At 56.3% G+C, this 12,500-nt stretch overlaps 1 protein-coding gene across 1 annotated transcript in view; it reads left to right on the forward strand.

Annotated features, from left to right (window-relative positions):
- Nucleotides 1-10,171: 10,171 nt before the first annotated feature.
- Nucleotides 10,172-12,500, forward strand: part of KCNH2 (potassium voltage-gated channel subfamily H member 2) — a gene marked incomplete at both ends in the record, with an annotated part of 58,098 nt that continues 55,769 nt past the window's right edge. The window contains 2 exons of the mRNA XM_081344946.1: nt 10,172-10,247; nt 12,131-12,361. Coding sequence (XP_081201072.1) covers nt 10,172-10,247; nt 12,131-12,361 — 307 coding nt within the window. The remainder of the gene's footprint in view (nt 10,248-12,130; nt 12,362-12,500) is intronic.

Here is a 12,500-nt window from a genome sequence, read left to right on the forward strand (position 1 = left end):
TTTTATTTTATTTTATTTTATTTTATTTTATTTTATTATTTCATTTTATTTTATTTTATTTTATTTTATTTTATTTTATTTTACTTTACTTTATTATTTTACTTTATTTTATTCTTATCTTCTTCTTTTATTCTGTCAGGCGTCTGCAGGGGATATTGGAGCTGGTTACCCTTTCAGAGCCGTATGGAACTCAAATCTCCTTTTAAGGTGTGCGGATGAGTGGGCATTTCAGGTGAGAATAAAGTTATTTGTTCTGTTGGGTTCTGTATTCTATTCTGAATTCTGTTCTCTGTTCTAGTCTCTTTAATTCTATAGTCCGTTTTCTATTCTATTTTGTATTCTATTCTATATTCTATTGTGCTGTGTTGTATTGTATTCGTATTCTACACTGTTCTATATTCTATTCTATTCTATTCTTTATTCTAAGTTTATTCTATTCTAATTCTATTCTATTCTATTTTCTATTCTTTATTCTATTCTATTCTATTCTATTTCCTATTCTCTATTCTATTCTATTGTATTCTATTGTATTCTATTCTATTCTATTCTATTCCATATTTTCTATTCTATTCTATATTCTATTCTATTCTATTCTATATTCTATTCTATTCTATTCTTTATTCTAAGTTTATTCTATTCTATATTCTATTCTATTCTATTCTATTTTCTATTCTTTATTCTATTCTATTCTATTTTCTATTCTTTATTCTATTCTATTCTATTCCATTTTCTATTCTCTATTCTATTCTATTCTATTCTATATTTTCTATTCTATTCTATTCTAATTCTATTCTATTCTATTCCATATTTTCTATTCTATTCTATATTCTATTCTATTCTATTCTATTCTATTCTATTCTATTCTATTCTTTATTCTAAGTTTATTCTATTCTATATTCTATTCTATTCTATTCTATTTTCTATTCTATTTTCTATTCTATTCTATTCTATTCTATTCTATTCTATTCTATTCTATTCTATTCTATTCTATTCTATTCTATTCTATTCTATTCTATATTTTCTATTCTATTCCATTCCGTATTTCTATTCTATTCTATTCTATTCTATTCTATTCTATTCTAATTCTATTCTATTCTTTATTCTAAGTTTATTCTATTCTATATTCTATTGTATTGTATTCTATTCTATTCTATTCCATTCTATATTCTATTCTTTATTCTTTATTCTATTCTATATTCTATTCTATTCTATTCTATTCTATTCTATTCTATTCTATTCTATTCTATTCTATTCTAATTCTATTCTAATTCTATTCTATTCTATTCTATTCTATTCTATTCTATTCTATTCTATTCTTTATTCTAAGTTTATTCTATATTGTATTGTATTGTATTGTATTCTATTCTATATTGTATTCTTTATTCTATTCTATATTCTATTCTAATCTATTTTGTTCTGTTCTAATTCTCTGTGTGTGCACATCAGCTGTGCACTTACGACATCTGTTATTTTCGTCGTTCTCTTTTTTTCCAAGGGGCCTTGGCCAATCGGGGACTCTGGAAAACATTGCCAAGAAGGGCAGCGAAGATAAAGGCCTGGAGACTCTTTGTGTATGACTCCGAGACAGCTTTATGTGGCTGGATGATGTACTTTTCCAGTTGCGTAGCGGCTGCGAAGAGTTGTTTGGAAAACAAGGAGCAAAAATAGCACACAGCTTGCGCTCAGGCCCGTCTCTCCTACTCCCCGTTGAATCCCGCCGCTGTGAAGGCCGGAAGGTGAGTAAGTAGGGGACCTCGGTGTGAAGAAGGCCATCGAGGAAAAAGCACGTTTTTTGTTCTGTACAGGAGCAGGAAAAAAAGGAGGTCTCGGGGGGGTTCTTCTCAGCGGAGGAGTGACCCAGAAGACAGAAGAAATGAGTTGGAAGGGACCTCGGAGGTCATCTAGTCCAGCCCCCCCTGGTCGAGCAGGAGATCCTTCCAGAATGACAGCGTCGGAAGGGACCTCGGAGGTCATCTAGTCCAACCCCATGCTCGAGCAGGAGACCCTTCCAGAATCACAGAAGGACAGTGTTGGAAGGGACCTCAGAGGTCATCTAGTCCAACCCCCCCTGCTCGAGCAGGAGACCCTTCCAGAATGACAGCGTTGGAAGGGACCTCGGAGGTCATCTAGTCCAACCCCCTGCTCAAGCAAGGGACCCCCCCCACAGAATCAGAGTTGGAAAGACACTCAAAGGTCATCTAGTCCAACCCCCAGCTCAAGCAGGAGACCCTCGTAGAATCCCAGAATGACAGTGTTGGAAGGGACCTCGGAGGTCATCTGGTCCAGCCCCCAGCTCAAGAAGTAGATCTTTACAGAATCTCAGAATGACAGAGTTGGAAGGGACCTCAGAGGTCATCTAGTCCAGCCCCCAGCTCAAGAAGTAGATCTTTACAGAATCTCAGAATGACAGAGTTGGAAGGGAGACCTCGGAGGTCATCTAGCCCAACCCCCAGCTCAAGCAGGAATTTTACCAAAGTGAAACAAAAGGAAAAGAATCGCCCGCTGGGGACAAAGTTACAGGATAGTCGCACGTGGGCACAAAGCAACGCCCACCCCGTAATACTCCCTTGTGTAATTCTTCTTCACTATCGTATAGGTTGGGGTGGCGCGGTGGTTCAGAGTGAAGACCCTGAACAGGTCAGCTGGAAAAGCAGCAGACACAGGCTTGAGTCCCAAGCGCCACCCGAAGGGGCGAGCCCCCGTCCTCACCTCAGCTCCTCGCGGTTCAAAAGCGTGTGAATGCAAGTCGATGAATCGGTGCCACTTTGGTGGAGGTCACAGGCGGCCCGTGGCGTCATGGCTGCCGAAAGGTCTTCCGAGAATGCCGGCGCAGTGGCCTTGAAACGGAGATGAGCGCCGCCCTCTGTAGTTGGCAACGAGTAAAATCTGCTGGGACTCCTTTTCCCTTTTGTACAACGTATGTGGGGGGGGTGTTCCCCAATCCCTGGGCCACAGCCCCACTGGCCTGTTCGAAGTTCCATTCGCATTTGCGGGCAAGGATGTGCCCGCGGGCGAAACACCGCTCGCGTGAACGGAGGGCGCCGGCGCTCGACCCTGAAGCTCCCTTCGCGCGAGCTTTGTGCACCAGCGCACTCCGCTCGCACCAACGGAACTTTGCGTACGACCGCAGGTGTGTGAAGTTCTGCTGGTGTAAGCATGTGCGCGAGCGCCTTCCGCCTGCCCGAGCGGACGTTCGCGTGTGAGCCCCGGTGCCCTCCATTCGCACAAACAGCCATGCGCACAAGCGCAGGTAGTATCTGGCCCTTGAATGGGTGGTGCTCCCCCTACATGCACATGCTTGCGCGAGCAGAACTTCACGCGCCCGCGCACAACGCTCCTTTGGTGCGAGCGGAGGGCGCCGGGCCCCACGCGAGAAGCTCCGCCGGTGCAAGCGGAAGGCGCTGGCGCTCCGTTTGTGCGAACGGAGCTTCGGGGCCGAGCCCAGGCGCCTGCCTCTCGGGCGGGTGGAGTTTCGCGCGCCCACCGGCAAGTACTCTCCGCTCGCCTACGAAGCTCCGTCGGAGAGCAGGGGGCTCGCGCGCGCTGCTCCCAAAAATAAAGTTCCGTGCGCGCATGTGCACCTGCCACTCACCCATCGTTCTCCCCGCCCCCGTCCCGCCCGTCCCAGGCCAGGTTGTCTAGTAGAAAAGTAAGGGCCTTAGGGGTCTGTTTTTACTAGGCTAAAGATCATTTTTGCTCACCTCCAGGCCCGTGTTCAAATCCCCCTAACCACAGGTTAAGTTAAAAAAAACAAAAACCCACATCAGCCATCTTTGATTCCAGTAAGAAGGCCACTCCTGTCGGCACGGGTTTTTGCGGTCAGCCGACGGAGGCCTTGCGGTCGGCCCCTCTCGCTGCTGCCGGGAAGTGTTGAGAAAAAAACCCCACAAAACGGCTAATGCTTGCAGGCAAAAGCGCAGCCGGGCTGGCTAAAGTTTAATGCGTGGCTTCCAGAGGTCTCTATAATTATTGATTAATAAACGAATAAAAGGAGGAGGAGTTTGACTCACGCACCCGGCATTGGCCGGCTCTGCCTTTTAATTGTAGAATTCACCAGAGCAAAGATCACCAACCTTTCTCGACTGGCGGACCGGAGGGAGCCACGCGCAGGCGTGTGACGCAAATGTGGGCCTATCGCTGGCGCGATACTAGCCCTACCCTGTACACAGCGCCCCGTTTCTGCGCGCCGAGGCGTGGCGGCATCCCATTTTCGTGCCCTGAGGCCTGGCGTTGGCCCGTTTTTGCGTAGCCCGGTGGCGCGGTGTTCCGTTTTTGTGCGGTGATGTCCCATTTTTGCGCCCCGTGATGTGGTAGTGTCCTGTTTTTTGTGTCCCGTAGCACGGTGGTGTTCCATTTTTTGTGCCTCGTGGCGCAGTGGTGTCCCGTCTTTGCGCCCCGTGGTTTGGTAGTGTCCTGTTTTTTGTGCCCCGTGGTGCGGTGGTGTCCCGTTTTTGCACCTCATGGCGCGGTGGTGCCCCGTTTTTTGCCCCGTGGTATGCTAGTGTCCCGTTTTTGTGCCCCATGGTGTGGTGGTGTCCTGCTTTGGTGCGGCGGGGTCCCATTTTTACACCCCCTGGTGTGGTGGTATCCCATTTTTGTGCCCCACGCCGCGGTGGTGTCCCATTTTTGTACCCCCTGGTGTAGTGGTGTCCCACTTTTGCACCCACTGGTTCAGTGGTGTCCCATTTTTCGTCCCCCGTGGTGCGGTGGTGTCCCGTTTTTGCACCTCACAGCGCAGTGGTGCCCCATTTTTTTGCCCAGTGGCGCGGTAGTGTCCCATTTTTGCGCCCCGTGGTGCGGTGGTGTCCTGTTTTTTGTGCCCCGTGGTGCGGTGGTGTCCCGTTTTTGCACCTCACGGCGCGGTGGTGCCCCGTTTTTTGCCCCGTGGTATGGTAGTGTCCCGTTTTTGTGCCCCGTGGTGTGGTGGTGTCCCCTTTTTGTACCCCGTGGCGTGGTGGTGTCCTGCTTTTGCACCCCTTGGTGCGGTGGGGTCCCATTTTTACACCCCCTGGTATGGTGGTATCCCATTTTGTGCCCCACGCCACAGTGGTGTCCCATTTTTGTACCCCCTGGTGTAGTGGTGTCCCACTTTTGCACCCACTGGTTCAGTGGTGTCCCATTTTTGCACCCCTGGTGCGGTGATGTTCCGTTTTGGCATAGTGTGGTAGTGTCCCATTTTTTGTGCCCCGTGGTGCGGTGGTGTCCCGTTTTTGCGCCTCACGGCGCGGTGGTGCCCCATTTTTTGCCCCGTGGCATGGTAGTGTCCCATTTTTTGTGCCCCATGGTGCGGTGGTGTCCCCTTTTTGCGCCCCGTGGTGTAGTAGTTTCCTGTTTTTTGTGCCCCGTGGTGCGGTGCTGTCGCATTTTTGCATCTCACGGCGCAGTGGTGCCCCGTCTTTTGCCCCGTGGCGCGGTAGTCCCCTTTTTGTGCCCCGTGGCATGGTGGTGTCCTGCTTTTGCACCCCTTGGTGCGGTGGGGTCCCATTTTTACACCCCCTGGTATGGTGGTATCCCATTTTGTGCCCCACGCCACAGTGGTGTCCCATTTTTGTACCCCCTGGTGTAGTGGTGTCCCACTTTTGCACCCACTGGTTCAGTGGTGTCCCATTTTTGCACCCCTGGTGCGGTGATGTTCCGTTTTGGCATAGTGTGGTAGTGTCCCATTTTTTGTGCCCCGTGGTGCGGTGGTGTCCCGTTTTTGCGCCTCACGGCGCGGTGGTGCCCCATTTTTTGCCCCGTGGCATGGTAGTGTCCCATTTTTTGTGCCCCATGGTGCGGTGGTGTCCCCTTTTTGCGCCCCGTGGTGTAGTAGTTTCCTGTTTTTTGTGCCCCGTGGTGCGGTGCTGTCGCATTTTTGCATCTCACGGCGCAGTGGTGCCCCGTCTTTTGCCCCGTGGCGCGGTAGTCCCCTTTTTGTGCCCCGTGGCATGGTGGTGTCCTGCTTTTGCACCCCTTGGTGTGGTGGTGTCCCATTTTTTGTGCCTCATGGCACAGTGGTTTCCTGTTTTTGCACTCCGTGGTGTGGTAGTATCCCGTGTTTTGTGCCCTGTGGCGCCGTGGTGTACCGTTTTTGCACCCCCTGGTGTGGTGGTGTCCCACTTTTGCACCCCCTGGTGCAGTGATGTCCCGTTTTTGCACCCCCTGGTGCGGTAGTGTTCCGCTTTTGCACACCGCAACCAAGTGGTGTCCCGTTTCTGACACCCAGGGCGCGGTAACGCGAGTGGGTATGTGTGCGCAGTGGTCACCCTGTCCCACGGCCCAGTAGCCGACAGCTCACGGCCGACTACAGGGCCGCGGCCCAAATGTTGGGTACCCCTACTCTAGACCAGGGTCCCCAATCTTTCGGGCATGGTGACCCGGAGCATAGGGGGAAAGGGGTAACGACAGGATGGCTTCGTTATGAAGGGTCAACGCCTCTGCACAGACATGTTCGCGCACGAACATGCCTGGCTCAGCAGAGTGGCGCCGTGAGCGCTCCCACGAGTGAGGCTGCAAGTGCCTGGGATGCTTGTGGACAACACTCATGCCGGCAGGGCGATTCTGGGAGTTGTAGTTCAGCCATCTTAAAACATGCCGGCTTGGGGATTCTGGGAGTTGCAATTCAGCCCTGTTAAAGCATGCCGGCTGGGGGATTCTGGGAGTTGAAGTTCAGCTGCCTTAAAGGATGCCGGCTGGGGGATTTTGGGAGTTGTAGTTCAGCCGTCTTAAAACATTCCTGCTGGGCGATTCTGGGAGTTGTAGTTCAGCCATGTTAAAACATGCCGGATGGGGGATTCTGGGAGTTGTAGTTTAGCCATGTTAAAGCATGCCGGTTGGGGGATTCTGGGAGTTGTAGTTCAGCCGTGTTAAAGCATGCCGGCTGGGGGATTCTGGGAATTGAAGTTCAGCCGTGTTAAAGCATGCCGGCTGGGGGATTCTGGGAATTGAAGTCCAGCCGTGTTAAAGCATGCCGGCTGGGGGATTCTGGGAGTTGTAGTTCAGCCGTCTGAAAACATGCCGGCTGGGGGATTCTGGGAATTGAAGTTCAGCCGTGTTAAAGCATGCCGGCTGGGGGATTCTGGGAGCTGTAGTTCAGCCGTCTGAAAACATGCCGGCTGGGGGATTCTGGGAATTGAAGTTCAGCCGTGTTAAAGCATGCCGGCTGGGGGATTCTGGGAATTGAAGTTCAGCCGTGTTAAAGCATGCCGGCTGGGGGATTCTGGGAGTTGTAGTTCAGCCGTCTGAAAACATGCCGGCTGGGGGATTCTGGGAATTGAAGTTCAGCCGTGTTAAAGCATGCCGGCTGGGGGATTCTGGGAGTTGTAGTTCAGCCGTCTGAAAACATGCCGGCTGGGGGATTCTGGGAATTGAAGTTCAGCCATGTTAAAGAATGCCGGCTGGGGGATTCTGGGAGTTGTAGTTCAGCCGGCTGAAAACATGCGAGCTGGGGGATTCTGGGAGTCGAAGTCCACAATGTAGCTGAGGTTGGACAACCCATCTAGACTCTTGCGGGCTCAATCTTCTCCAGCTTAAGCATAGCCCAGTTCTCTTTCTGGAGCCCTGGTCATCTAGACGGTCCGTCCAACACTCTCCTGAGGACGGGCGGCGCTGGCCAAAAGCCCATCGTCCACTGCAGCTCAGGAGGGAAGCAGTCATCCCTCGTCGATTCACCCAGCTCAGATTGCTGAGCCCCCCCTTCACCAGGAGAGGGGGGGAAAGGACCACCTCTCCCAATGGCCCCTCCTCTGAGGAAGGAGACCCCCAGCCCACCCAAGGGTGCTCCCAATGCCCCCCCTCAGAGGAAGGAGACCCCAGCTCACCTAGGGGTGCTCCCAATGGCCCCAACTCGGAGGAAGGAGACCCCAGCCCACCCAGGGGTGCTCCCGATCCCCCCCCTCGGAGGAAGACCCCAGCCCACCCGTGGGTGCTCCCAATGGCCCCCCTCAGAGGAAGGAGACCCCAGCCCACCTGTGGGTGCTCCCGATCCCCCCCCTTGGAGGAAGGAGACCCCAGCCCACCCGTGGGTGCTCCCAATGCCCCCCCCCGTCAACAAAGGAGACTCACCCAATGGAGGTTCCCCCCCCCCGTTCCCCTCCCCGCTTTCTTTCCCCCCCCCCCAGAGGGAGGCACTCTGCCCTGGCTCAGAGGCACGGGGCTGTCTCTCTCTCTCTTTCTTTCTCTCTCTCTCTCTCTCTCTCTCTCTCTTTCTCTCTCTCTCTCTTTCTTTCTCTCTCTCTCTCTCTCTTTCTCTCTCTCTCTCTTCTTTCTCTCTCTCTCTCTCTCTCTCTCTCTCTTTCTCTCTCTCTCTCTTTCTCTCTCTCTCTCTTTCTTTCTCTCTCTCTCTCTCTCTCTCTTTCTCTCTCTCTCTCTCTTTCTTTCTTTCTCTCCATCCTCGCCGAGCCTGCCAGGCCAGACCCCGCCTCCGCTGAGCCAGCCGGGTGACGGTCGCCCCCCCCTCCTCTCTTTCCCCCCCCTCCACGACACACACACACACACACTCCTCGCCCCCCCCCGGAGCGCTGCCATTGGCTGAGAGGTCTCCTGGCTCCGCCCCCACCTTCCAACCCCCCCCCCCGCCCTGAAGTCCCCGGCTGAGTCGGCTCCTCCTCGCTTGGCGAGACCCCCCCTCACACACACACACACACACACACACACACACACACACGACGGGCGAGCCCCCCCGTTTCGGCCGCTTAGCCGAGCCGGGCTCTCGAACCTCGCCGGCCGAGCGGGAGGAGGAGGAAGAAGCCCGGGGAGGGGGGGGCTGTGTGTGTGGGGGGGGCGGCTTGGCTCTCTTCTCCCCCTCCTCCTCCTCCTCCTCCTCCTCCTCCCTGCCCCCCTCCCTTTCTTTCTTTACCCCCCCCCACTCCCTCTTCTCCATCGCCTTTGCCTAAATAAGGGCGCTGGTTCGAGACCCCGCTTGGCCGAGGAGAGTTTGGGGGGGGGGTTTTGCTCCGGAGGAAGGGGGGGTGGTGGGAGGAGGAGGAGGAGGGGGGGTCCCGCCTGCTTCGGAGTCCCTCGCCCTCCCTCCCACCTTCCCACCCCCCCCAACCGCAGCCTGCTTCGTCTGGGTCCGGCTCAGCACCCAGGAGGGCCGAGGAGAGGAAGGGGGGGGGTAGGAGGAGTAGGAGAGGGGGGGGGTCCTGCCTGCTTCGGAGTCCCTCGTGCCCCCCCCCCGCGTCCCTCCCTCCCTCCCTCCCCCAACCGCAGCCTGCTTAGTCGGAGCCCGGATCAGCACCCAGTAGTAGAGGAAGGGGGGGTAGGAGGAGGAGGAGGAGGGGGGGTCCTGCCTGCTTCGGAGTCCCTCGGCACCCCCCCCTCACGTCCCTCCCTCCCTCCCCCAACCGCAGCCTGCTTCGTCGGGGCCCGGATCAGCACCCAGGAGGGCCCAGGAGAGTTTGGGGGGGGGGGTTGTGCTCCGGAGGAAGGGGGTGGGTGGGAGGAGGAGGAGGAGGGGGGGGTCCTGCCTGCTTCGGAGTCCCTCGTGCCCCCCCGCGTCCCTCCCTCCCTCCCACCTTCCCTCCCCCCCAACCGCAGCCTGCTTCGTCGGAGCCCGGATCAGCACCCAGGAGGGCCGAGGAGAGGAGGGGGGTTGTGCTCCGGAGGAAGGGGGGGTTGGTAGGGGGAGGAGGAGGGGGGGGGTCCTGCCTGCTTGGGAGTCCCTCGCCCCCTCCCCCACGTCCCTCCCCCCCTCCCACCTTCCCTCCCCCCCCCCCCGCCAACCGCAGCCTGCTTCGTCGGGGCCCGGATCAGCACCCAGTAGTAGAGGAGGGGGGGTAGGAGGAGTAGGAGAGGGGGGGGGTCCTGCCTGCTTGGGAGTCCCTCGTGCCCCCCCCGCGTCCCTCCCCCCCTCCCACCTTCCCTCCCCCCCCAACCGTAACCTGCTTCGTCGGAGCCCGGATCAGCACCCAGGAGGGCCCAGGACAGTTTGGGGGGGGGTTTGCTCCGGAGGAAGGGGGGGTTGGTAGGAGGAGTAGGAGAGGGGGGGTCCTGCCTGCTTCGGAGTCCCTCGGCATCCCCCCCCCGCGTCCCTCCCTCCCTCCCACCTTCCCTCCCCCCCCCAACCGCCGCCTGCCTGCCTGCCTCCCTCGACCTTGCGGCGGCGCCGAAGGACCCCCCAGCGCTGGGCCGGCCGGGGGTCGCCGCGGGCGGGGGGCGGGCGGGGGGCGGCCCAGCCCCATGGGCTTGCAGCATGCCGGTTCGGCGCGGGCACGTGGCCCCCCAGAACACCTTCCTGGACACCATCATCCGCAAGTTTGAAGGGCAGAGTAAGTGGGGTGGGGGTGGGGGAGTGGGGAAGGGGTCGAGGGAGAGGAGGGAGACCACCACCACCCCGGGGTGGGGGGAAGAGGAGGAGGAGGAGGAGGAGGAAGGCCCAGCCGTCACTTGGGCAGGTGCGCAGGAGGGGTGGGGGCGCCCTCTAGGGTGGGTGGGGGTCCGCCGCCAGCTCACGGACGGGTTAGGGGGCGCGGGGGGGGGAGGGGAGGGGTTTTTCCCCTCCGAGGACGTGGAGAGGAGGGGGGGGCAAGAGGAGGCTGGAAAGATGAAAATCGGGGGGGGGGGTTGTCGCAGGAGAGGAGGAGAGAAGAAGGCTGGCTTGGGGTGGGGGGGTCTCCTCCAAATAGGGGAGGGGGCGAGGGAGGCAGGTGCGGGAAAGGCGAGTGGGGGGGGATGTCTGCTTTTGGAGAGGATGGGGAACGCGGGGGGGGGGTCGAGAGGGTCGCCTGATCCCTCCCTCCTTCCCTCGCGCCCCCCCATCCCGCGCTCATCCGAGGGGCAGGGTGGGGGGCTCCTGCCAGGGTGCGTGGGGGGCCCAGAGGAGCCCAGGCAGGGAGGGCGAAGGGGGGAGGGCAGGCAGGCGTGTGGGGGGGAAAGACCCCCGACCATACACTTGGATGGGGGGACACCGCTTTGGATGGGGGGGCGCCGCTTCTGCAATTGGCCACCAGCCGGCCTGGGAATAGAGGAGGTGGGGGGGTCGTGCAAGCAAGGGGGGGCCTAGCTGGCCACTCTGGTTTTCGGGGGGATCTTCTTGGCCCAGCGGAGCACCCTGGCTTGGGGGAGGGATAACTGGGGGGGGCGGGGTAGGGAGTAAGGGCAGGAGTTTGGGACTGGGACCCCTGGTGCCTTCCAGCTCTGTGATTCTGTCATTCTGGAAGGGTCTCCTGCTCGAGCGGGGGAGAGGGTTGGACTAGATGACCTCCGAGGTCCCTTCCAACTCTGTGACACTGGAAGGGTCTCCTGCTCGAGCAAGGGGTTGGACTAGATGACCTCCAGGGTCCCTTCCAACTCTGTGACTCTGTAAGGGTCTCCTGCTCGAGCAGCGGGTTGGATTAGATGACCTCCAAGGTCCCATCCAGCTCTGTCGTTCTAGGATTCTCTAAGTATCTCCTGCTCAAGCAGGGGGTTGGACTAGATGACCTCCAGGGTGCCTTCCAACTCTGTCATTCTATGACTCTGGAAGGGTCCTGCTCAAGCAGCGGGTTGGACTAGATGACCTCCAAGGTCCCATCCAGCTCAGTCATTCTACGACTCTGGAACACTCTCCTGCTCGAGCAGGGGGCTTGACTAGATGACCGGACGAGGTCCCTTCCAACTCTGTCGTTCTAGGATTCTGTAAGTGTCTCCTGCTCAAGCAGGGGGTTGGACTAGATGACCTCCAAGGTCCCATCCAGCTCAGTCATTCTATGACTCTGGAAGGTTCTCCTGCTCGAGCAGGGGGCTGGACTAGAAGACCTCCGAGGTCCCTTACAGCTCAATCCTTCTATGACTCTTTAAGGCTCTCCTGCTTGAGCAGGGGGTTGGACTAGATGACCTCCGAGATCCCATCCAGCTCTTTTTGATTGATTGATTTAGGAGGGAAAGCAAGGGGCATCTAGGAAGCAGCGAAGGCTACTTTGGGGTTTCCCCCTGAAACAAATGGCCAGCAGGAAAGCGTCAACTAGTCCTTTGAATTATGACCACAAGCGAGCCCAAAATTTCTCTTGCTTAGCAAGACAGCCGCCCCTTTCGCCCCGTTTCCATAATGATTCCATAATGGTACATGGGGCTTCTGTTCAAGCGGGGGGGGGGTTCAGAGAAGGGGCTGCAGGGTGGAGGGGGGCCCCTTCCAACTGACTACCCCCCCCTTTTTTGTGTGTTTCTGCCGCAGGCCGCAAGTTCATCATCGCCAACGCCCGGGTGGAGAACTGCGCCATCATCTATTGCAACGATGGGTTTTGCGATCTCTGCGGCTACACCCGGGCCGAGGTCATGCAGAAGCCCTGCACCTGCGACTTCCTCTACGGGCCTCGAACTCAGAGCAGCGCCAGCGCTCAGATCGCCCAGGCACTGCTGGGCTCCGAGGAGCGGAAGGTGGAGATCTCCTTCTACCGGAAGGACGGTGAGTCGACGCCCGGCGGGGGTGTAGGCGCCCCTGGGGTACGTCTTCCGGCTTCTTGAGGTCGGCTTTGAGAGGGGGGCGGGGTTGGACTAGATGACCTCCTTGGTCCCTTCCACCTCTGTCGTCGTGTGAGGGTCTC

The sequence above is a fragment of the Vipera berus genome, assembly GCF_964194415.1.
Source record: "Vipera berus genome assembly, chromosome: Z".
In the NCBI taxonomy this organism is placed as follows: domain Eukaryota; kingdom Metazoa; phylum Chordata; class Lepidosauria; order Squamata; family Viperidae; genus Vipera; species Vipera berus.